This window comes from Odontesthes bonariensis, chromosome 13, assembly GCF_027942865.1.
Source record: "Odontesthes bonariensis isolate fOdoBon6 chromosome 13, fOdoBon6.hap1, whole genome shotgun sequence".
Taxonomy (NCBI): domain Eukaryota; kingdom Metazoa; phylum Chordata; class Actinopteri; order Atheriniformes; family Atherinopsidae; genus Odontesthes; species Odontesthes bonariensis.
In genome coordinates this window covers 22197685-22220900 of record NC_134518.1, presented here as the reverse complement: position 1 = coordinate 22220900, position 23216 = coordinate 22197685, and the positions used below count along the sequence as shown (strand labels likewise).

At 39.7% G+C, this 23216-nt stretch overlaps 1 protein-coding gene across 2 annotated transcripts in view; it reads left to right on the top strand.

The window, feature by feature from the left end:
• The window catches only part of macrod1 (mono-ADP ribosylhydrolase 1), a 125885-nt gene extending 121787 nt beyond the window's left edge, over window positions 1-4098 (top strand). Inside the window, exons 10-11 of one of the 2 annotated variants that reach the window (XM_075481572.1) lie at window positions 142-170; window positions 3608-4098. In XM_075481572.1, coding sequence (XP_075337687.1) covers window positions 142-146 — 5 coding nt within the window. In that variant the 3' untranslated portion in view covers window positions 147-170; window positions 3608-4098. The remainder of the gene's footprint in view (window positions 1-141; window positions 171-3607) is intronic. The other variant, XM_075481571.1, reaches the window with a different exon arrangement.
• The last annotated feature ends 19118 nt before the right edge of the window (window positions 4099-23216 follow it).

Genomic DNA, 23216 nt, shown 5'->3' with positions numbered 1-23216 from the left:
CACATTTATCTATGCCACTTTAGCCAATCTACAAATATGTAGTTAGGACCTTGCAAGGGAGTGTGTTTGTCACTTCTATGTTTTTCAAGTTCAGTGTTTAGCATTTTATTTTGCCTTCTGCCTTCTTTTCCATCCCTGTAGCGTGACCACGACAGCAGCTTACTGTTCAGGTAACAGGGTGATGTGAGTCCATATGAATAACTACACTCAGTTTGTGTGCAGAAGGGCAGTCTTAACCTGTATTGTGTGTCATAGAGAGAAGCATGCTAATGTGCACACTGCAAACAAGGAGAGCTTTTCTACCAAAGGTGAAAAGCATCTGACTTAAATTAAATGAAACCCACATGGTTTCATCTTCAGTGAATGGGTTCTGAGGTTTCTTTCAAAACAGACTAAAAGGAAAGTATGACACCGTCACTGCAGATTTATCTGTTTTGCTAAGCAAAGTTAAGTAAATACGTAAATTTTATGTGATTTAATGTTGGCTCACGCTGTGACATGATGACTTCTCCCATTTGTTTTGATTACACTTCTTATTTATGGTGTTATACTTCTAAGCAGTGTGGTTACTAAACGTGATCACTCATTCACTCAATTATTCAAATTAAGGACCGGTATTACAACTGCAGCCTTAACCCCTGATGTCTTGCTTTTACTGCTGCGATAAATCAAGCTCACCTCCTGCCTCAAAAAATCTTTTTAAACGTGCGGTCTGAAGAGCTTTGTTCTTTCTGCTTTGATTTTTAACAGTTAGCAAACATGACTGTTCGGTATCATTGAACTGATGAACTATGTCACCTGACAAATCGAAGACTTCGCATAGACACCGTGATCCTGAGTGAGGCATCCTCAGAGCTTCTCTATGGCTGCAGTGTTTTGATGAGATGATTACATCTACCTGATTTCTTCTGATGGAGCTGCGTCACAAACTCTTAATATTCTCAATATTGAATTGAGTGGCTCTAAAATGGCAATTTTACGACTCTTATTGTACTTTTAGATCAACAGAGTTTACTCGTGTCCAGCTGCCAGAGTTGTGCTAAGAAAATGGATGTGAAAGTATAAAATATAAAGTCAATTAGCCACAACAAACAGACAAACCTTCACACAAACAATCCAAAGCAGGAGCATGGTATTTGATTTGAAATCAAAGGGAAAATTTATGGTCTCCCTGGCAGTTAATGCCAGATACTGTACATGCGTCGGGCGTTTGAGAGTATCACTCTGCATAACACTGATATGCATTCTGCCCGACACTTCAAGGCAACACATATATCATAAAGTAAGGATTTGCAAAGAGTAGCAGCCTGTACAACGATAGAACAACTTTGATGCGTAAAGACAGTAGGGATTTTTCTTTCATTTCATCCAGACCTTGGGGAAGATCAATGGCTAAAGGTAATGAGATCTGCACTTGTATTTGACTATGAAAAAAAAATCTTCCTGTGGATAAAAATCTAAGTGTGACGAAGTAGATGTGACCACATCACAATGACTCACTGTATAATGTGAACATGTGAGTTTATTTTTGGTCACTCCCACATACACTGTAATGCTGACTCACCTACACTGTCTGTATTACTCCTCTGAAAAAAGTGATCCCTCATAAATGCAGCATTTACTCTAGTTTGAGAAACTGTTGCTAAGAGTACATGGATACTTAGTTTAGTCTTTTTTAAAAAAGAACGGAACTGAAAACCATTTAAAGATATTTGTCATTAGCAGGAACAAATGTTCTTCGATATGAGTTTAGCAAATGAGCAATTCTGGAAGTATTAAACGGTATAATTGGATGAATATAGAATAACACCAGCCTTTTTCTTTAATGATATATAATGTGCAACTCCCTGCACCGCACAGAACAATAAACTGAAAATTAATGATAAAGATGGAAATGTAGCAGCAGCTCATTTCTGTTTAACCTCGAGGTAAAAAGCAGTTGTGTAAATCCAGTCTCTCTTCAGTATTTGCCTGCTGAAAAAGTCATCAATTAGTACCACAGAATAATACACTCCTCAAGTCATTACAAGATGGTTATGAATGTTAGAAAAAAAATTAGAAAAATTTCGAATGACAAAAAGCACTATTAAAGACACTAAGTGCTGCGAACGCTTTTAACAAATAGCTCTTTAAAGACCAGGCTCCAGAGCTATGAACCTGTGTGTAGATTGACTGGCCTTGTCTAAAATGCACAAATGTTGAAATGTGCGATCAAATCCTTCTGGTCAATTTTAAAAAAGAAAAAATATGCATATACATAACTCTCAGGAAATGTTTGCATATGCTCTTGATTTCCTCTCCTGTCTTTAATCATGTGTGGATGTGGACACTCATAAGTCATCTGCGTTATCAGGCAACAAAGACAGCAGCAAAGGAGGCATGCAGACTCACATAATGCTAAATTGAAACACTGATTGCAGAAGTGGAAAGAAAAGGGCAAAGAAAAGGGTTTTCATCCTGTGGTCTCTGTTTTGAAAACGGAACAGAACAACTACTGAATGGCTGGAAGGACAGTGGCAGAATAGAATAGAAATGCAATTGTTTCAAACATCTGTAAGATCTTCCAACGACTGCAGGAGCAACCAAACTTAGGCAGAGTGGAGTTTGTAAGTAGTCATTTTTTGATAATAGAATTGGGGGTATAGGAGTAAAATAAGTATTTAAAAACTAATAAAGCAAGGAATTGATTTGATAATATGGAATTAAATTGGCTGTTTATGTTTATGTTTTTTTTAATCTATTGAATTCACTTCATTTTCCACATCCACGTCACAATATCAGGCTTGACCACCTTTAAAATATAGTGTGTAGTGGTTTGAGGTATGCGGCAACGATCGATGCTTGCTGTCAGAACAGCGCTCGTGCACCTTCGTGCTCGTGCGCGTTCATGTACTCTAGAGGCGTGGCTTCGGGGGGAAAGTGAAGAAAAGGGTTGGGACTTTTGACCTGTGTATTTTCAAAATGCAGCTTCGCTGGACTCAAAATCCAGGATCTCCTACCCTACCTTTAAGGCTGCTTTAAAAATTGAGGATTTAAAAATCTGACTCCTGCGGTAAGACAGACTTCCAGTAGGCATGCTGAGGAGTCAAACTGAGATACAGCATCAAATCTACTCTTGAAGCATGAAATTAGCACTTTCGCATCATCACTGTGTCACCTGAGTTGGAAAGTTACTTTCCAAAAATGCAGGTGTGCCCCTTTAAAAAGCTGTTGGCGCCTTCCTCCTCTAATGGATGTGCAGCAGATTTCGTAGCAGCAGTGAGCGTGCAGTAGTGCTGCTTGGCTGGTAGATGGACCGGAACTGTCTGTCTGTGTGACAGAGCTGCTGCAGGCAGGCCTCCAAGTCACCACCATAAACCTAATGTGCCTCCAACACCTGGCACTGCCCACTCTGGCTGTGTGTTTGATGTGCATCCACGTGTGCTTGCATGTTTTGAGCGTGTCTGTAGCCATGTTGAACCGAGAGTGACCAATCCTTGCTAACAGATCCCTCTGAATCAACCAGACGCTCGAAATGCCAAAAAGCTACTAACTGCTGTGAGACCATGGTAACATGTCCTATCTGCTTGTTTTACAAGTTTCCATTTTTCTCTGTCACATCCCACAGAGGCCACAGTCAAGAGTAAACTGTAAGAAAGTGGAGTTGTCAGATGTGGTTGCTGTGGATACGCACCAATAGATGCAAAATCCAGATTCCTCCTCCTCCTCCTCCTCCTCTTCCTCCGCTTCGCTGTTGACTCAGATCAAGACCTTCTTCAGTAGGAAGATAACTTATAAAAGGTTGATTGCTTTTTTGAAGTGCACACTGGCTTTCCTGCAGACGTTGATTAGTTTCTCTGCTTTTCCCGCTGATGGCTGAGGTTAAGAACGGTTTTGTGATAAAGATGTGAAATGATGACAACTTTCATGAAAAATGGACTGTCTGTACCTTAAGCTGCACTAAAGCTGTGATCAGTAGCTTCTCATCAGGCTTACAACCCCCAATGAATTATGTGTCCTGCGTGCTTCAGTATTTGGATGTTAAAATTCCAGTGTGTCATTGCGTGCGTGTGTGTGTGAGAAACATGACAAAAGCTTATTAAAACAAATCTCACAGGCCTCTTGTGTATGAAGTGATTATTTCTCTGGATGTGATATGAGTCAGTGAGTTGAGGTGCTACGAGGGAACGCTTCACATGAATATTTGCTTCTTCATTTCTTACATCTGTATGTGCAGGAGGCTGAAAGACGAGGAAAGCAAATATGGAGCTCAGTCAAGCGAGTTTTGTAATGCACTGGCTGTAGTTTAATTCAACATTTTCATTCCATGTTTATTTTTAGAAAAGAAAACCAGAAAGATTTCCCTTTTTTCCCCCACACGATTCAATGCTGACGGAAGCATAGTTCTGAACATTTTGTATTTCTACACTTATTACACACGGAAACTTCAAGTAAGTGTAGAATTTGGAAACAATTTGGAAAAAGCAGCTAAAAATAAACAAAACGCAAGGCACCAACTTCATTAATGTGGCAAAAGTAGTTGTAATTAATTACTTCCACCTCTGGGAGTTATGTTTGTGTCCACCTAATGGATGCATGTTTTACTGTATATTTTTTGCTCATGTAGCATCAGTCAAAACCAACAGTTCTGGAACAGCTGCGTAGTCCTGTGTTTAATTTGAGTCACTTTGCCAGATGGATAAAACCAGAATGCAAGGATTTGCAAATAATTTAGGCATCACATCTAATAATAAGACAACAAATCACTGGACAAGATTTTGAGAAATGAGCGGGAGGTTAAAATCTAATGTCGAGTGGCAGCGATCTTAAGACGGCGTTATATGAAAGTGTATCATCCTGTTGTTGAAGCCTCTGCATGGGCTACGGAACACTTCTTGAAATGATTGTGATTAAACACAGTTTGTTAATGAATCCAGAGATGGAATTAACTGAACAACATGTCCTTCTCTGAGGTTGAGCTAATTTAAGATGTGGTGAAATGAAAAACCGTCCTGTCGTCTGATGAATTAAAATGGATTATTCCTTTTACAAATACTGGGCAGTGCTTCATCTGGGCTTGAAGAGTTGGACCGTCTCGCTTTTTATCAGTGCACAGTTCAAAGACGGTGTCTGTTGAATAGCTTGTGAATGTGAAGGGTATCATCAATGCTGCATGATTTTTTTTTATAATTATTTTTTGGAGGCTTTTATGCCTTTAATGGACAGGACAATTGAAGAGAGACAGGAAGCAGGGGGCAGAGAGAGGGGGGAATGACATGGAGCAAAGGGCCGTCCGATGCAGGATTCAAACCGGGGCCAGCTGCAGCGAGGACTGTAGCCTCTGTACATGGGGCACCTGCTTAACCCACTACACCACCGACCGCCCCAATGCTGCATGAGTTATATACTCTCCAGCTTTTTGGAACATCATCTGCTTCGATCCAGACACCTTTCTCAAAGGGCTTTGCTTATTTCAGGAAGATAATACCAAACCACATTTCGCAATGTGGTTTTCGCATAAAAAGAAAAAGAGGCCAGGTGCTAAACTGGCCATCCTGATTTGGTTACTAAACATTTTTGGCACTCTTATCTTTGTTTCACTTTTTTTTTTTTACGGACAAATACACAACCTTTACATTTCCAGCAACAATTAACCCTCCTCCTTCCTTTATTTTCTGTCTGTCTCTTTGAGCTCTCTATATCCCATTTACCCCTTTGGCCTGTCACGACGCACCATGTGTACATTTATGCAATCACCATTATACTTCTCCCTACAGCATCTGTATGAGTTTTTAATTGTCGCAGGACGCAGCCATCACTTGTCGGCTCGTCGCAGGTGGTAATTTGTGTGAAGTGAAATGAGCGTTTAGCGAGCCACCATCCCGCCCCACGACTTTCGTCTGCCAACAACCATCTTTATTGATTCCAAACAATCTGCCACGGTGGCACAGACGTGCGCGAGGCGGGTAGGGGGTGGAGAGTTGGGCCTGACGAGAAGATGGGTTGTAGAGGAAAATATTAACTACAAAGAATATCAACAGGAAATAGGGAGAAGACCCATTTTTATATGAAAAGCTCATCTGTCACAAAGGGGATTGTCTTTCCCTTTCCTGAGCTCTTTGATTCGCCTCCTGTATGGGGCTCTGTGTCTTTCTCCTCCTCATCTCTCTGTCTCATTGTTTTACTCTACAGGATGAAAAAGAATAAACAGATGGAAGAGCGAGGGATAAAGAGTCAGAGAGAGGAGGGATGTAGGAGTTCTAACAGAGGGGGAGGGGATGCAGCATCGGTGGTATGATGGAAGGATGGAGGGACTGATGAACTCATCTGAAGGTGTTCTGGGTTTTTTAATAAGCAGCCGACTGTGAAGCTACTCTCCGACCAGTCATTCTGAATAATGAGAGCGAGAGACACACAGGACGACAGGATGAAAAGACAACGAGACTCATTATCTTGCGACCAATTTTCATCACTGTCCTGTCAGTAATCCCTCTCCCTTTCTTTTCTCTCTCAAACGGTCCTCGGCTCTGTTTGAGATGACAGATGAAGACCAATTAACGCTAACTGTTTCAGTAACTTGAAGGCTGATTCCCTGCCACCCTCAAGAGCATACACTGATAATCCTGTTGGTCTTTGAAATTAGTCACTGCCCACGGCCCAGCAGCCCACCTGTGTGTGCTTGTATGTGATGTCAGTGGGACTTGTAGCAAACACTTGTGTGAAAACGGCTGTGGACGTGTGTGTATGTGCTTGTTAATATTGTACAGCAGTGAACTCCGGTGTTTTCATGAAGAAGCATCACGGCTGATAAATGCTGCAGCTTTCTCTGAAGCAGACAAACAGGTTTCTGCCTTGTCAACGTGCTTTGTCACTTAAACATAATTGTTTCTATTCTTTAGTTCATTCTCATAGGGACAGACATAATAAACTCTAAATCATGAGCCTGTCTTACTCTTTATTGCTTTTGTATCCTTTTACTCTAAGTGGAACCTGCATTTGCCTACTGATTCAGGTTTTGCTGAAAAGCTCTTTCTTTGTAAAATGAGGCAAATTCTGTGCATTTGCAGTTTGCTGAATGGTTTTTATTGCGGCAAGCCATCATCATGCTGTGTGTCAGCTGTTCATTGTGTTTGGACATGCTTGGGCAGTGCAGCTAATTGGAGTGTGAAAAGATAATTAATTAAATGCAGATTTTTGTCAGATAATAGCTCAAAAATGTCAATTGTCACACAAGGTGACACAAAACTCTTTCTGAGTGTGTGTTGCAGACAAGTAAATCAGTAAAGATTCCCTGGTATGGCACCCTTATAAACCAAATAAAGGCTTCACATTGAAAGTATTCATCTTGATGGAATTTCTCCTACCTGATAGCAGCATTTTTATCGATCAGGGTTACCCTAGTAACACCTACTGCTGATGAAATTAAAGTAGACTAAAAAAGGAGCTGAACGAAGGGAGGGGGTAGCTGCACATTCTCAAAAGCGATGTGTTTATTGTAATGTTTTACTGCAAGTGTAACCATCAGCCTTGAACCAAACTACATCCTGTTGCTCAGATTCACAGTCGAACACATGAAGCATTCTGGGCATCGGACTGGAACAGCCACATGTCGTTCACCAGACAGAATGTGACTGACGGTACCCAGAGTGGCATTGTTAGTATGGTTTGATAATGAAACATATTTGAGAAATACTTAAGCTACTGGGGCATATTTTCCAATTTAGATGTTTCCGTGTGTTCTGACTTTTCATCCAGCATTTCCTCTTTCCATATATCCGACTGCGTCTTCCGTGCAGTAGGTGGTGGTGTGCAATCCATAAACAACAAAGAAAATGAAGACCTCGTATGTTCTTGACTGACGTACAATTGGGTTCTTCCACTTGCATGTGAATAGTGACTTAATTTAAACAGTGATTCTGCAATGGATTTTTTTTTTTGCCCCTTGAAGAGTGAAGAAAGCAACGGGCCTTTGAAGAATACCCTTTACATGTAGACTACTGTCAGACTGAATTTGAGTCTTATGCTCAGGGATTGTTTTGATTCTCAAACGAAGTTCCTCACTAGTTTCTTACATTTGAAGATGTAAGATGAAACATTCATATTCATTGAATGAAAATATTTGATATACATCAACTAAAACCGTGGTGAGGGCAGCATGAATTTATTTTTCTTTCATACTTAAAGTTGCATTTGAATATTTTGTGAGTCAACCCGATCTCATGAGAAAACATGTAACATTGGTCTGCTGCACAAAATGTTGCAACAAAGCCTGTAAAATTGAACAGTAACAAAGTTCTCTTTACTCTGCTCCGACAGAGATGCAGCGAACATCTAGATACATCATCACATCTTGGTTCAAAACCTCCATTTGTCTTGCTGCATATTCACGTTCATGCTCCACGTCTCGCCACATGCATCATCATGTCCGCCTTTCACATCGTGCATCACGTCACATTTATACACTGCTGGTTTGGCCACAAGGAGAACGTGGGGATGCCAGAAGGTGCTAATATGATGTGATAATTAGATGATATGTAAAAAAACATCAAATCCAGCTTTCCAACAGCATTCCAGAATTCAACCATGACTTCATAGTGACACTTTTAAGCACCGATGCTCTTCATCAGACAAACAAAACACCCAGAGACGCTCCCTAGAAGAACATGACAATGTAGGTCACGTGTCAATCCAGTAATCAACAAACATAAAACAGACATTTAACCATGTTTTTGCATCGATACATAAACATATAGTAAATAGTGTTAAATCTAGCTTTAGAGGTTACAAAATATATGTTTGAGTTATAAAACTATACATGGCAACTGCTTATAAAGTTTGCTGTTCACAGGTCCTGAATCCTCTCATGTCCCATTGTCCTACAGAAAACATCCAAGGGGCACGTTGCCATCTCACAATTCACAACCATAGATTCTGAAACTACTATATTTTTGAGATGTGATCAAACATACCCATCTTCTGCTGAGACAAGGCTGTGTGAGTTTGTACAGATGATACCTTTATATTTTGTCATTTTCCTTTTTTTTGTAAAACAGGGATGAGAAAAAAATAGAAACGTATATAGTTACGTACATTGGTTATTTTTCTTAAATGACCCCCGTCACATAAAAGGCTCCTACAGGCTGTTACGGGCAAGGAGAAAGTGGGCTCAGTCTTACCTTTTAGCGTCCCTGAATTATTCTGTCAGGATTTCCTGTGTGTGTCCTGACTGGAGGTTGGTCTGGAGCTGGGCGGAGCTGGAACCACTTACCTGCACACCTGCAATCAATGGAGCCTCGTCTGCGCCTACTCACTTCATCCATAAAGTCCTGGTTCAGTCCTCCACTCATCGCCAGATCGTCTGCTTACCTTCAGTGGTATAGTGCCTTGGCTCTGGTCTATTCTTCACATTTTCTGGTTGTTGTTGCTTCAGCTCCTGTTCCCAGCTACTCACCTGCTCCGCCGTGGTCTCCCTGGAATCCTCTGTCTGCTCCACCAAGCCGCCAGCCTCCCTCACAGCAGATCTGTCCCTGTTTTCCTTGGATTCCCCACCAACCGGTTTCTGGTCCATCTCCATTGTCCTGCGCCTCTGTTCCCACCTGTTACCCGTGTCTTGGCAATAAACCGGTTTATCACCACCACCTCTGAACTCTTGGTTTGTGTCCAAACTTGTGTGTCCAATTATACAGACTGCCGTGACATATTCCCATACTTGGGAATATAAAACGCACTTTATGACGTCTGCACCTATGCGATCAGTTCCTCAGTCATCAACCCGTCTGCATCTGAACACCCAGGTTTCACCACATCGCTCTGTCTGTCTTTTGTGTGGCCTTTCCATCCTTTAGGTACTTCAAATTGAACCGGAGTAGTGTTTTACTGTTGAGAAATAGCAGTTGTGACCCTCCACCTCTAAGTCACACAGCAAAATGATGATAGTTCTTACAATTGGTGAATTAATTCTCTGCTTTATACAAGCCTGCAATGTTGAGTCAGTGTTGTATACTTGTCTTTCTGTTTGATGTATATTTAGACTGCAAGATATTTGCTCAAAGATTTTCAAATTGTTTGTACCAAAAGCTGTCATCACTAGCTGGTAATGTTTTGTCAGGCCTCTCTTGAATTTTATTTGAAGAGTATCGGCTTTTACCATCAAACAGTAGACTTAGTCCCGCAGGCCAGACTGAAGACGCTTTTGAGGTGTTTCTCTTCAATCTGTTAGAATGTTGAATTACAGTTATGGCCTGCTTCAGTTTACCTGTGTAGACCAAACACTGGCACATCTGACTGAACTACAGAAGCATTTTCATACTCTACATGTAATTAAGTGGGTATCTCCTCTGGCCTCATCATTGTTTCTGTGCATTTTTTACCCACTCTAAATTATATAAATGTCAATGTTTATTGTATATCATCATTTTTGGCTGAGGAGTCCTGAATTAACAACACCTTTTAAGGTATGCATAATTATAAGAGTGCTTTATTTCCTCAAATAAAGTGTACCAAAAGGAGACTGGCACTGGAAATTCAGATATTATAAAGTAGCTTTTAGGTGGAGCGCTGGTGTAATAGCTGAGCTATTGATGTGTGACTTCCAGACAATTAAGCACCCAAATTAAATGCAGAAGACTTGATAAAAATTCAACGTAAATCCTCCAGGAACTGGCACTGAAACCTATCAGGAGTGTCCAGGCGCACATGTACACAGAGACATGGCCAAGGTAAAGAAGGATTAAACACGACTTCCGCTGAATAAAAATCATGATTTAAAGGATCGCGATTAGGCCAAGAGACTCCTGAAGACGCATCTTTCCAAAGGCCTGTTTCTGAAAGATACTTCAGGCAGCGGTAGAGCAGGAAGTCCACGACATTCATGAAATCATGATGTGTATGCAGGAGAATGCTCCATCACTTCAGTCTGAGTGCTCCGTTCAATAAGTGTAAAACAAAAGCCTCAACTCACACTCAGGACATGTGAGTGCTTCTCAAAGATTTACAGTGAAGAGGGATAGTGCATCATTTTGGGAGGCTGCGGCTGCTGCTTTGACAAACGTTGATTTTGAATATATCTTTCCATGGAGAGAAAACCCTTGGCAGATAATGAAAACTAAGGGTGACTTTGTTATTGAGAAGAAATAAAAAAGAAAAATACTTTATTCAAAAGTGATATTGATCCAAAGTTATACTGGTCACTGAATGTTTTTGTTAGGCCAAAAATATTTATTTTGTTTTTTTTTGTTATGCTTTCTCAAAAGAAAATTGAAAAAATATTTGGCACAAATTCTTTGGTAAAACTCCAATTACTAATGAACTCAGTTACAAATGTAAGCAGTTTCATTTGTTGCTTAATAATTGCGCACACTCAAACTCAACTTGTCTTTTGTTAAACATCCAAGTTTAAAATTAAATTAATGCCATATAATTGTGCATGCTGCATGAAATGTGATCTTTACTGTTTGTTTTGGTTGCTTTGTAATGTTGCTGAAGTACTTTTCACTCTGGGGCAGAAGACAAATTTCACAAAGATAAATCTTTAATAAAGGGAGATGAAGTATGAACTAATGCGTTTCGACTGTGTGGGGAAGTCTGTGTCACGCCTAACTTATTTCTTACTGACTGCTTTGGTCAGCACATACAGTCCAGTTCTCAGGTGTTGGTCCAATCTACTCTCATAGCAAAACTTGAAATAGTCTCTTAAAAATCTTGTCATTGGTGGGAGGGTCATGATTGAGTCTCATATTTTCAATATGAGAAAGCCGCTTTCAAGATGCTTTATGTTTCAGTCGGGGTTTCCTCGTTTTTTGACTCTCTGTTTTGTTACTGTTTTACACATTACAAACTTCTTGATTAAGGTTCGGTTTTAAAAAACGTTATTAAAACAAGGTGATTAAGTTAAAAAAAACAAAAAAAACCCATCATCGCTTGCATTAAAACTGATCCTGTTACAGCATATTGCATCAAAATATTATTTTCCTGGATTACTGGCTGCCGCGTTCTGCCTGATCTTTACAGACATGCTCTATGCACGGATCAGACCTCCAACTGAAACACGCCACTTTGAAAGTTATGCAAAAAATAGAGTTCATCGTCATTAGGATAAATTCATGGTTTTTCTGATACTTTACTATTTCACTTTTATTGTGAGACTGAACCATGTGGGATGGAGCCTAAAGCCTAAATACACAGTGATTTAAAACAGTGGGACAGTGTCACGACGGAGTACTTTCCTCCAGAATTTTCATTATTTTGCTGAAGGATGTGAAATAAGTCCCACTGATAAACAGTTTTAAGCCATTTAGACTGTGTTGACCCCTGCTTTGATGGAGAGCTAACATTAGGAAAACTGTTAGGGCTTATCGGCCTCGTTACTCATTGTAAACATTAATTTACGAAAGACTCCCTGAGAAAAAACTCTTCCTCAGAAGGACAATGGCAGTCAACAGGAATCTGTGGTGCACATTTCTGAGTATTCTGTGACAATTTACTGAAGTAAAGCTGCAGAGTTTCACTTTCCCTCTTTACCGACTGGACATGAGTGAGCAGTTAAGGCTTTAACTCAATAACCATCTATCTGACATGAAGCATAGTCTTACATCTGTCCGTTCACTGGAATAAGAACTGAAAAACTCCACATTCCAGCAACTGATCCAATCCAAATACTATTAGAACTGATTCAGCTGACTGAAATTAAGATCTGAGAAACTGTGAATGCACTTCAATAGATACTGATACGATAAAAAGGTACAATATGTGAGACTGTTAGTTTCTAGAAAAGACTTGGTTAAACTCAGAATGTGAAGAAATAACACTTTTGATTATTTATCTGCAGGGACATGACAACAGTGTGTGAAATAAGCAGTACGATGAACAAATTTTTCCTCACATTGCAGGAATAGTTACCGGCTGCACTTCTTTTAGGGTCATAGATTAGGATGGTTCACAGACTTTGCTTTTATACAGTCAGTGCAATAGAGTGCATCTTCCAAATGTCATAGATAAATGCACAGTTAAATGTGAAAAAAATTAAAAGGGCTTTTCATTTTTCTTTTGTCATTTGTCTTCATATTTAAATATTCATTCTTTCTTTTATCTATTTCCACATTTATATATATTTATATAAAAAAAATTTGCGTTTTATTTATTCTTTCATTTCCTAATTCTTGTGGCTTTCCTATCATTCCCGAAGAAACATCCTGCATCCTAACATAATGCCACTCTGTACTTTAAGATGGGAAAGTAGGTCGTGTCGAGTCTGCCTTCAATACAACATGAAAAGGAAGAAAAGTAGTTTTCGTTTATACTTCACAGTTCTTTTCATACATGCACTGCTGTCCTGAAATTTTCTTGACATAAGGGGGGAATGTAAGAACACAAATGCCACAGCTCTCAGTCTGGAATGGGACTGTGTGACCTTTCTCTTATCTTAGCCTTCCTACATTGGCTCTAATTTAACTTTAGAATAGTTACAATAGAATTTAAGATTCTTCTTATCACAAAGAAAAAGCTCTTAAGGGCCAAGCTATGCATTACCTTATTAAAGTTAATGCATTTGTCACATGGTGGGATGAAAAAAGAACTTTTAAATGAATAAATAAATCCTTAAGACTAATGGAAACATAGATCTCATCTGGTATAACTTAGTTGATCCAAAGTTACAAAACTCCAGTTCTAGAAATCAAAAAACCTACTCGAGCAAGTCTCGATAGATTTCTGACATCTGAAACTAGCTTCCTGAGAGTCAAAGAATAGATTTTAAATTCCGGTTACTTGTCCATAAAGCACAAAATTGTCTTTGACCTCAACAAAAACAAACCCCTCAGGCCACCTGGGACAGATTTATGTAGATGTTTGCAGGAGGCTGATGCAGCTGTCAGTTTTTACCTGCTCTTTGAGCTTCATGCACAGCTGTAGTCGGATAAAACCGAGTTCACCGAAATCAACCTGTGAGTTATTGCTGATTACTGGGTTGTTGTTTTTTTTTTCAGTTCAAGCTGAATATCAAAATTCTATAATCCAACGATTCATCTGCCTGTTTTCACTTTCAAAAGCAAATCTGTTTTACTCGTGGTCTCTTGATTTTTTCTATACAGATTGTTTTTAAAAATTTCTTGAGCTTTTTATTTTTTCATTGCATTCAGTAACGTATGTTGAATTGCCTTTGGTTATGAAATCTGCTGCTTAGATGTCTTTCTTTGCCCGTGGCATACAAGTCTCTGAATATGCAGCTGCTGGCAGGCTTACGGCTCCAGATGTTGAGGTTCAGGTCATCATACATTCAACAGCCGAGCTTTGAGTTGGCTTCACAAGAGGCTGCAGTTGAAGTTGAAATAGTATTCCAGCTGGGTGTTGTTAGGTAGGCTGCTTCAAATAAATGATGATTTTAAGCACAATTAATTAATCACAATTAATCACAGTCATAAACACTGCTGCAGGTGGCTGATGTCAGAGTTAATGCCATTTAGTAGCAGAAATCCCTGCTGTGATGGGGGTGAGGTTTTTAGTTATATGAGAAAACTAAACGAGCTGCAGAGTTTACTTGTATTGTGAAGGAAATTTAAAAACAACATCAAATGTGTTGTTTAATAAAAAGAACTGACAACCTCAAACAGTAACTGAAAGCTCCGATTTCACTCTCCTCTGCAAGATTTGTAAAATGGCTGCTGTACTCAACAAAATTTATTTAAAATCATATTATTTCACTTTAATGACAGTTTTGTCAATCTGCTTCTCTGATGGTCATCTGTCCTCCAACAAACTATCAACTCTTTCTAAGTTGACCTTGTGTTCACAAGACCATATAATCGTGTTGGGATTTGAGCTGATTAAATTATTAAAGTATTTTATTCTAATACCTTATCCATTTTTACTCTTTTTTTATTCAAACGACCAGTGTTCTTGATTCCCCAGTACTGTCAAAAGACAGAGCTTTTAGAGAACATCATTCTGTGTATATTTGTGTGTGCACGACTGGTGGGGATTTGGATGGGTGAAGTTTTTTTTATTTAATATTATTGGCTATGTAAAGCACTTTGTGTTGCATTTTTTTTGTATGAAAAATTCTTTAGAAATGAAGATTGATTGATTGAAATCAAAACATTACTGATTGCAGATTGTTATTCATACAATTCTTAAACATTCATGACCTCCTGTTTTGAATGCAAATTAGTTGTCAAACAAAAAAAAACATTAAAAAAAAAGATTAAGTTGTTTGATAGGAATATCTTTTAGTTTTTCTTTTTATATTGCCAAAACATTGTTATTATGAGTGCTTTGAATGCTCATGCAGTAATAATCAGAAATCATGGAGTTCAAACTATTTTTCATCAAATTGCCAACAACAAAGTTCATTCTTGACCTTGTGAATAGAAGTTTCTGTGAAAGTCCAACACCTGTAACCCAAAAGATCTCTCTTGTCAGTGCACAAAATCTAGTATTCTTTCAGTAAAAAATAAATCAGTCAGTACTTAACCAGTGTCTCATCTTCCACAGCTCTGGCTCAGTGTGACTGCAGCAGATCTGAAATGGATCGATGAGTTTACAGACAGTCTGTATGAACAGTGAAAAGGTCTTAGTATAGTATATGGTATCGCCCACGCCATATTATACAACCAGTCTAATCTAAATTGTTGTGTGGTTTAAATATAATTGAGTGTAGATTTAGTAGCGCAAGCGAGTATTTTTGTAGATACTGAGTACCTGTGGGGTAGAGTGGAAGAGAACATATTGAAGTTTGGAGAGACTGCGTTCACACATCGTGTTATAACTCGCGTAACTTATTTTGTGGGTGTAATTATCAAAATAGTAAAGGTTATTTACTAGATCTCACATTTCACATTAAAGATTGGCCTTGTTTGATATATTGACATCTGTATGTTTCATTATTCAATAGCTGAACATCTGGAGAAACCCGCTTGTTTTTCTATTAAGCACACCTTGTAGCCTCAGGCAACATTTTTCCTTTTTTTCTCAGAGGGGCATACAAAGGGGGGAAAAAAAACTTTATTTCTGGGCTTTTGAGCATTCAATGTGCTGTCTGAAGACACAACTAAAAAAGAAACTCAGACAAAAGCACAAGCAAGACATTTTTTTACGGCTTCATATGTCTGAAAGTTTGTTATTCAGTGAGCGATCCAGATTTGCTGTGGAAAGCTACATAAGTTTACAATATCTAGCCCTTTTTTTGTTGTTATCTCTGCCAACTTCACATGATGCTGCAATTGCAGTGACTTGAATGTGAGAAGCTGAAACTCTTGTTCTTGCTTTGATATTAACATCAAATTTCATCAAAAAATGACATTCTTAAGTTGTTGTTTTTGTTATTCAGAAGTTATAAATTCTAATTTCCCATTTGTCACGGAATGCACCACCAGTAATAGCTAATGTAACAATTTTGTACACATGAGAAACGGTTCTTAATGTAACCATCTTACAACAACACAGGGAGTGAGAGTTAAGTCTGGAGTTTCTGAAGCTGATATGTGACTGAGGAATTATGAAGTGAGTTCTCAGATTAATCGTCCAGCATCTGTTACATTCTGCGGTGTGTATTTTAACAGCTTGGGCTGTTCAACACATGACTCCTGACACTGTGCCCAAAAGGGAGATCAGTAGTCCACCAGCTGTCAACGGTCCAACTGTGGACGAGGGAATAAAACTGACTGTCAAGTATCAGTTTGATTTGTCTTCCGAGCTCACGGGGTTTTTACTGCATGCTCTCTCAAACATGCTACACTACAGTCCCACGACAGTAGAACTGTAGTGTAGCATGAGTACTACAGATCTGAAAAAAGAGGCAGACCCTAAAGAAGAGCGGGGCGGAGTGGAGTCCAGTGGCTTACTGCACACCTGAAATGGTCGTCTTTATAGAGGTGTAAATAAATGTAAAAAAGAGGAGCGGTTTCAGGGTCTCTGTGTGTTTTTTTTAACAAAGTGGGTCACAGAAATTTCCTTAAGACCTCAGTAAATTGCGTCAGCTTGTAAAAAAGAACATGAAATGTGTCCTTTGTAAAACTATGAAGGCGAGATTGTACCGTAAATGCAATTCTTTGAAGATTACAGATACTCGTAATGGACGAGAATGAATGCAAAGTTGGGTTTTCGGTGATTTCTCGATGTTTGCACAACATACAAACAAATATTTTTAATTTGTAACTGTAATCTATGTTTGGTTTTCTGAGATCAACACAGGGTAAAATTACACTCACAGACTCAGAGATGTGAAATACAGCACAACTAATATTTGGTTGGCTCTATCTCTGAGTATGTCACATAGTGATTAGATCTTTTGGTAGCCATCACCAATCCTCAAACCCTTCAATCTCTTCTTGATGGATTTGGATGAGTTTGAATAAATGTGGTGGTGTCCTGGCATGGAAGTGAGTTTTAAACATGACACGATGATGTTTTTGATGGAGTTGAAGTGAGGCCTTCGTGAAGGCTGTATCCAATTCACAACCATTTGTTGTGTTTTTGGAGTCATTTTCATGTTGGATCGAGCAGTTGTGTCCATATTTATGTACAATCTACCGGTTCCACTGGCAGCAAAATATCCCCCAAGCATGATGCTACCCACCACCACAAGATTCACAGTCCATTTTTCAGCTGAACATTACTTATCCAAACAAACATCTGGTCGTTGTGTCCAAACAAATTGTTGTTTTTCCTTGTCGGACTTCACACTTTTTCCTGGCACGATATTTCTTTGTTCATGTGGTCCTTGGAGAATTGTAAAACACCCTGCATGATTTAGCGACCCTGTAAATACTGGTAAATAGCTTCTAATTGTTTCTTGTTGTAATTTTTTCTGGTAGTTTGTAAAAGTTAGAAAAACCCTGAAAACAAGTACTCGTAATGAATGGGGCACAACAAAGGAAACCAGGAAACAAGCATCAAACATCGTGATATGTCTCAGATCACCAAGATGTTTCACATCACTTTGCACAGGGAAAACGACACCAACAATTCATTTTTATTGTGAAACGTGGTGGCGGGATCATCGTGGTTTGGGACTATTTGGTCACCTCAAGGCCTGGACACTTTTTAGCCATCGAGGGAGTAATCCATTGAAACGTGTATCAAAAAAGTTAACAGAGGAATGTCAACGCAGCAAAGATAATTCATATTTTTGTACATTCCAGTAAAACCTCCTGATCTTAACCCAACTGAGATGCTGTTTCATGATCTGAAATGGGCTGTTTAGTCAAGACATCCCAGAAATATTGATGCGCTGGAGAGGAATGGCTCACAATTCCTTCTCATCTTTTAGGCATTTACTTGAATACATACTGAAATCAAAAATATAATTCCCAGAATATAATTGTAGAATCTTTTTATCATATGTGAAGTTGCATTAAAATGCAAGCATATTGTATAGCTAATTCTCCAGAGTCCACAGATAGATATCAAAGTTCTGATGTTCAAAGTGTAGGGTGTGTATAAATCTTGGAATCAAACAGCAGCCTTGGGGTGCTTCGTCTCCACAGTGATTCATAGCTATAAAACTTACAGTAAATTGAAAAAATACCTTATGGAGCAGCTCATGTCTGAAGAAAAACCAGTCAGCTGGCAACTACACAGTTCCTTGCTGTGCTAAAGTCTACAAACTGTTTAACAGAGAGGTTAAATTACTCCTCGTGTTTCTGGAGTCAGACCCGTTGACACCAGGCCGAGAAACTGATGGGATCTGAACCCTGGCTGTGGATGAGTTGTGGTTCAATATACAAATGTGTGACTGTTTGTGTATTCAGTATGTATTAGTGAAACATTTCAAGCTTTCGTGGGCTTTTCTCGTAAGTAAATTGAGAGTCGGAAGGAGCAGGCAGCACTCAGAGAGGATGAGGGTCCGGCAGTTAGGTGAGATGGGTGATGTGTATGGATGAGGCCATGATGGAGGGAGTGAGAGCAGAGGAAAGAGAGCGATGTTTACGGGTGGGGGGGTAGCGAGGCCAGTAAACTGCTTGTGAAATGAAAATGGCTCTTTAGCAGAATCCAGGACACTTGGGCGCTGTGCTGGATCAATGTCTCTGATTTACTGTCTGAAAGCCTGTCAGAGAGAAAGAGAGGAGGGGGTGGAGGCACGGAGGCTTGGTGGGGGGGGGGCTGTATGGAGAGAAGTTAGACCTTAGAGGTAGAAGAGTGCTTTCGTGGAAGGAGAAAGCGAAGCGACAGGGAGAGGTAAGGATGGAGAGGGAAATTGTCCATCAGAGTGACAGTGCAAGGAGGCCAAATCAGAGGGATTGCTCTTCAAGTCCTCACAGCCAAGATACAAAATCAATCAGTCAGGACGGTGGGGAAGGGCAATCTTGTTTTGTGCAGGGAATTGGTGTGGCCATTTGGGGTAAAATCAATAAGGGACACATGGTGCTTCTTAAATCCTTACTAACCCACAGCTAGATTATTGACAAACAGGGTGGATGTAAGTAGGCAGTACACAAATCCTGACCCAACCTGTCTGGAAGGAATGCACAGTGGGTTGATGGCATGAAAAGTGGTTGATGTCTCTCTTTGTCTGTTTCAGTAGGTTAATGGTAATCAGTCAGAACAAAAAACTAATTTTGGGAAGCTTGAATAGGTGCCTTGAATAGTTAAAAGTGGGTATTTCTACTTGTATAATTAGTTTGTTCCTTCTGATTAGTGTGGTGGTGGTGGTCCACCTTTAGGAGAATTCCATTATTACGCAGATATTAGGTCTGGCTTAATTGACTAACTTTGAGGAAATTCACAAGAGAATGTTCACACTGTTGTTACTTTTTATTACTATCATTTATCATTGCAGAAGGTGATATGTTTTCAACTGACACTGCGTGTTCTCCAGTTAATCGGACTAAAAGACCATCAAATGTTTCTGATTTCCAGGTTTTTGGTGAATAAATGTTTTTTTTTCACTAAGCTTTCCGATTCTAATGTTTTTTGTATTTCACTTGAGTGTTAAGTCGATTGTACACTGTGCTACTTATCTCTTCAAGGCATGTCACGGTTTCTGAAAATTGCCACCAACTACACCTAGAACAATCTCAATTCAGAAAAACAACATACCAGACAAAGAAGACGTGACCAGAAGAACAACATGAACGTTTGTGTTGAGGAGAGACGTTGCAGGAAAATCGCCCTTAGCAACACCTCTGCAATGCACTGCAAAAAATCCTGGCTATCCATATGTGTGCTAGTTGCTTCTTAAAATATTCAAATTCTAACATTTTGCTTGGCTCAGACGTTATTTCTTCTAATGTCCAAAGAACCTAGATGAAGCAGCTTCTTTCCTCAGTCTGTGAGGCTCCTGGGTTCATTCTCTCGACTCTGCAGCAACATTAACTTTCTGACTCAACACTTTATTTATTCTTACATAACTTATTAATGAGTAGAACAAAAGGAAACACAATCTGTAATTATTTTATACAACAACTAGTCTTATAATCAAAATGACTCTTAACCCGAAAAGCGATTGTCAATTAATAGCACATTAATTTCACAAAAGTGTTGACTTTTGGTACAATCTGACTCTTAAGTCAATCGTAGCAGTATTGATGTATTTGAAGCACAGTAATTCAACTATCAACTTTAACTTTCGAACAGAAAATGATAAAGTTTGGTCGAATCAAGTTGTGTTTACGTGTAACCAAGGCAACCAGTAAAATGGCTTCCGTGAGGTTGCGTTGTAAAAAGAATCAATTTCTCAGCATAGCTGATACTGATTAATTTTCTGCAGGTCGATAAATGTCTTAATGTCACGTATAGGAGGTGGTGAGGAGGGAGGACCCAGGTGCAGACACAGCTTGAGAGCCAGCAGGTAAAATGAAAAGAAAACTATTTATCGCAAACAAAAGGCCACAACAAAGTCGTAATAACCATTTCCAAAAAGAACACTAGAAAACAAAAACGAAAAGAGGACCAAACTAGGAAAGCAGGAATAACACTGAACTGACAAAAGACAGCAACAACAACCTGAAGAAAACAGAGGATCTGACAAATAGTGAATGAGTTTAAATCCAGAGGAGGTTGATTGGTAAATGAAGACAGCTGAGGGAAATAACACAGGTGAAGGGAGTTGAGCTGATGACCGAACTGAAGAGAGACTGAGGAAGTGAGGAAGTGAACAGGACCGAGACGAGACAGAAAAAACACAAAAAGACAGTTAATTACAGCGACTCTGTTTGTAATATCTCTTTTAACCTCTGACATCAGTGATTGTGTGATGTTTCGGGCCATGTGTATGTCAGTGTCTGGCGTCTCCGTGTGTATGAGATTGCACAAGTGTTTGTGTAAAGATAGGAGTGTATTCTGTAACACAAACACACACACACCCACACACTCGCAGTCATGTTTCCATGGCATTCACTTACATTAATTACCCAGAGGCTTATCATAACCATAACCACTACTTGTCCATTGCACCTACTGTCACCCAAACCTTAGATCATATCTTCATCTTTAACATTTCCCCTCTCACATCAGGAGGACCTGCTGTGTTTCTCCAGTATGTGTCTGCATAAACCTATTTAAATCCCTACAACATGAGTAACACTTTCCCGCCCACAGACCGGTGGGGCTTTGGGACCTAGGACGACAGAAGGGACGTCTCGACAAGAGTGTTTTCCCGCACACTCAGGACACCAAAAGTCTGGTGTGTGTATGTGTGTGTAGGTGGGAGGGTGTGTTTTATTTTTATTTTGAGTGTTTAATGTATTAAAAGGGGCCGGGGTAATGAATTATAATCTTTAATGCAGAAACCGATCGATACCACCCAGAGAATAAATCAGCTTTTACTGAGAGCGTCAAAGCCCCTTAATACACTAGAGGAGAGAAAGGGAGTGCATGGGGAGGCGGTGGAGGAGGAGGGAAGCAGCAGGGACAAACTGTTAGTAGAGGAGAAAGGATCCTGAATGAAGCAGATAGTGAGGAAGAGGAGAATGAAATAAAGGCAAGGGGGAGTAAGAGGTAAAGAAGAGGGGATGAAGAGACGGATGGAGGCAGACGGAGGGAAGTTATAGATGAACAGACTCACCTTTGAGTTAACCTCATTGAGTAAAAGCCCGGTGAAAGCGCAGAGATTCTGACAGTTTTGTGAGGAGGCGAGGTTGAAAGGTCAGTCTCAGAGAGTGTGCGCACGCACTCCTCTTGCTTGTTATTTCTCCCCCTAGCTGCATTGTGCTCCCTCTCAATGATCCCCTCCCCGATTTCTGTTGCCAGGAGCAAAATATTAATTGAGTTACACAACCACCTCTCGATCCAATATCACCTCGCTGCACTCTTTTGATGCATGTCCAATCGGGAGCTTCAGCTGGGAGAAAGTGCCTTAAAACAACCCAAGAGTTATAACTTCAAATTAACCCAGAAAAATGTTTTCATGGTATGTGCTATCTCTAAATCAGCCAGACCTCAGAGACACGCCGGGGAAGATTGAAAAAAGGGCCTGACTTGGATTCGGTTACAAAGATTCATCTCAGAGGCTCACAAACAAAAGCCTAATGCTCCTCCAAGTATTTTGGATGCCAACCCTGTTCAGTCAGTGGACTAAGTGGTTTAAGCGAGGCTGTTGGTCGCTGGAGACTCTTTAGCAAGACAGTGTTTAATATTTGATAGCTCAGGCCAGGACTGGAGCTTAATGTACAGAGGAGGGTGAGAAGAGAAGACATATGCAAGCCACAGAGGTGGAGTCAGTCAGTTTAGTCAGAAAAAAAGATGAGAAAACTTCATTATGAAAAAGCAGATGGAAAAACTGGGTGGAGGACGGCCAAAAACACAAAAAGGGATGGTTAAAAAAGTGATTTTTCACTGATAGTTTTACACCCCTTAGGTATTCAATTATTAAACAGCTGAGCAGACTCTTGAGATCCAGCGATGATGTCAGCTAAGGTAGCCATCCATCATTCATCGCTTCAGGAATCAAGAGTTGAAGATGGCACTTAATCACTTAATCAAAGACCTTCCTCACACTGTTTTTATTTTTCAAGCCTTTTCTTGATAACTGATTTTGTGTTACTGCTTGTTATGCTGGCCGAACTTTCCTTTAAAATAATTGTTTTGGGGTTTTTTCAGCCGGAAATTGTGCTGAATAAAAAAGGGTCAAGTGAAAAATGAGTCATATTTCTGTTTTCCTATTTGTGCTTTTGTTTGAATGACTTTCTTAATAGGACATGGGGGTGTGTAAATGGATAAAAAATAACCAACACTTGCACAAGGCTCCACTGGTGAGAATTTATAGCTTTGCACTTCACTTTTTGTCTGTGGGTGCTGCCTGTCTG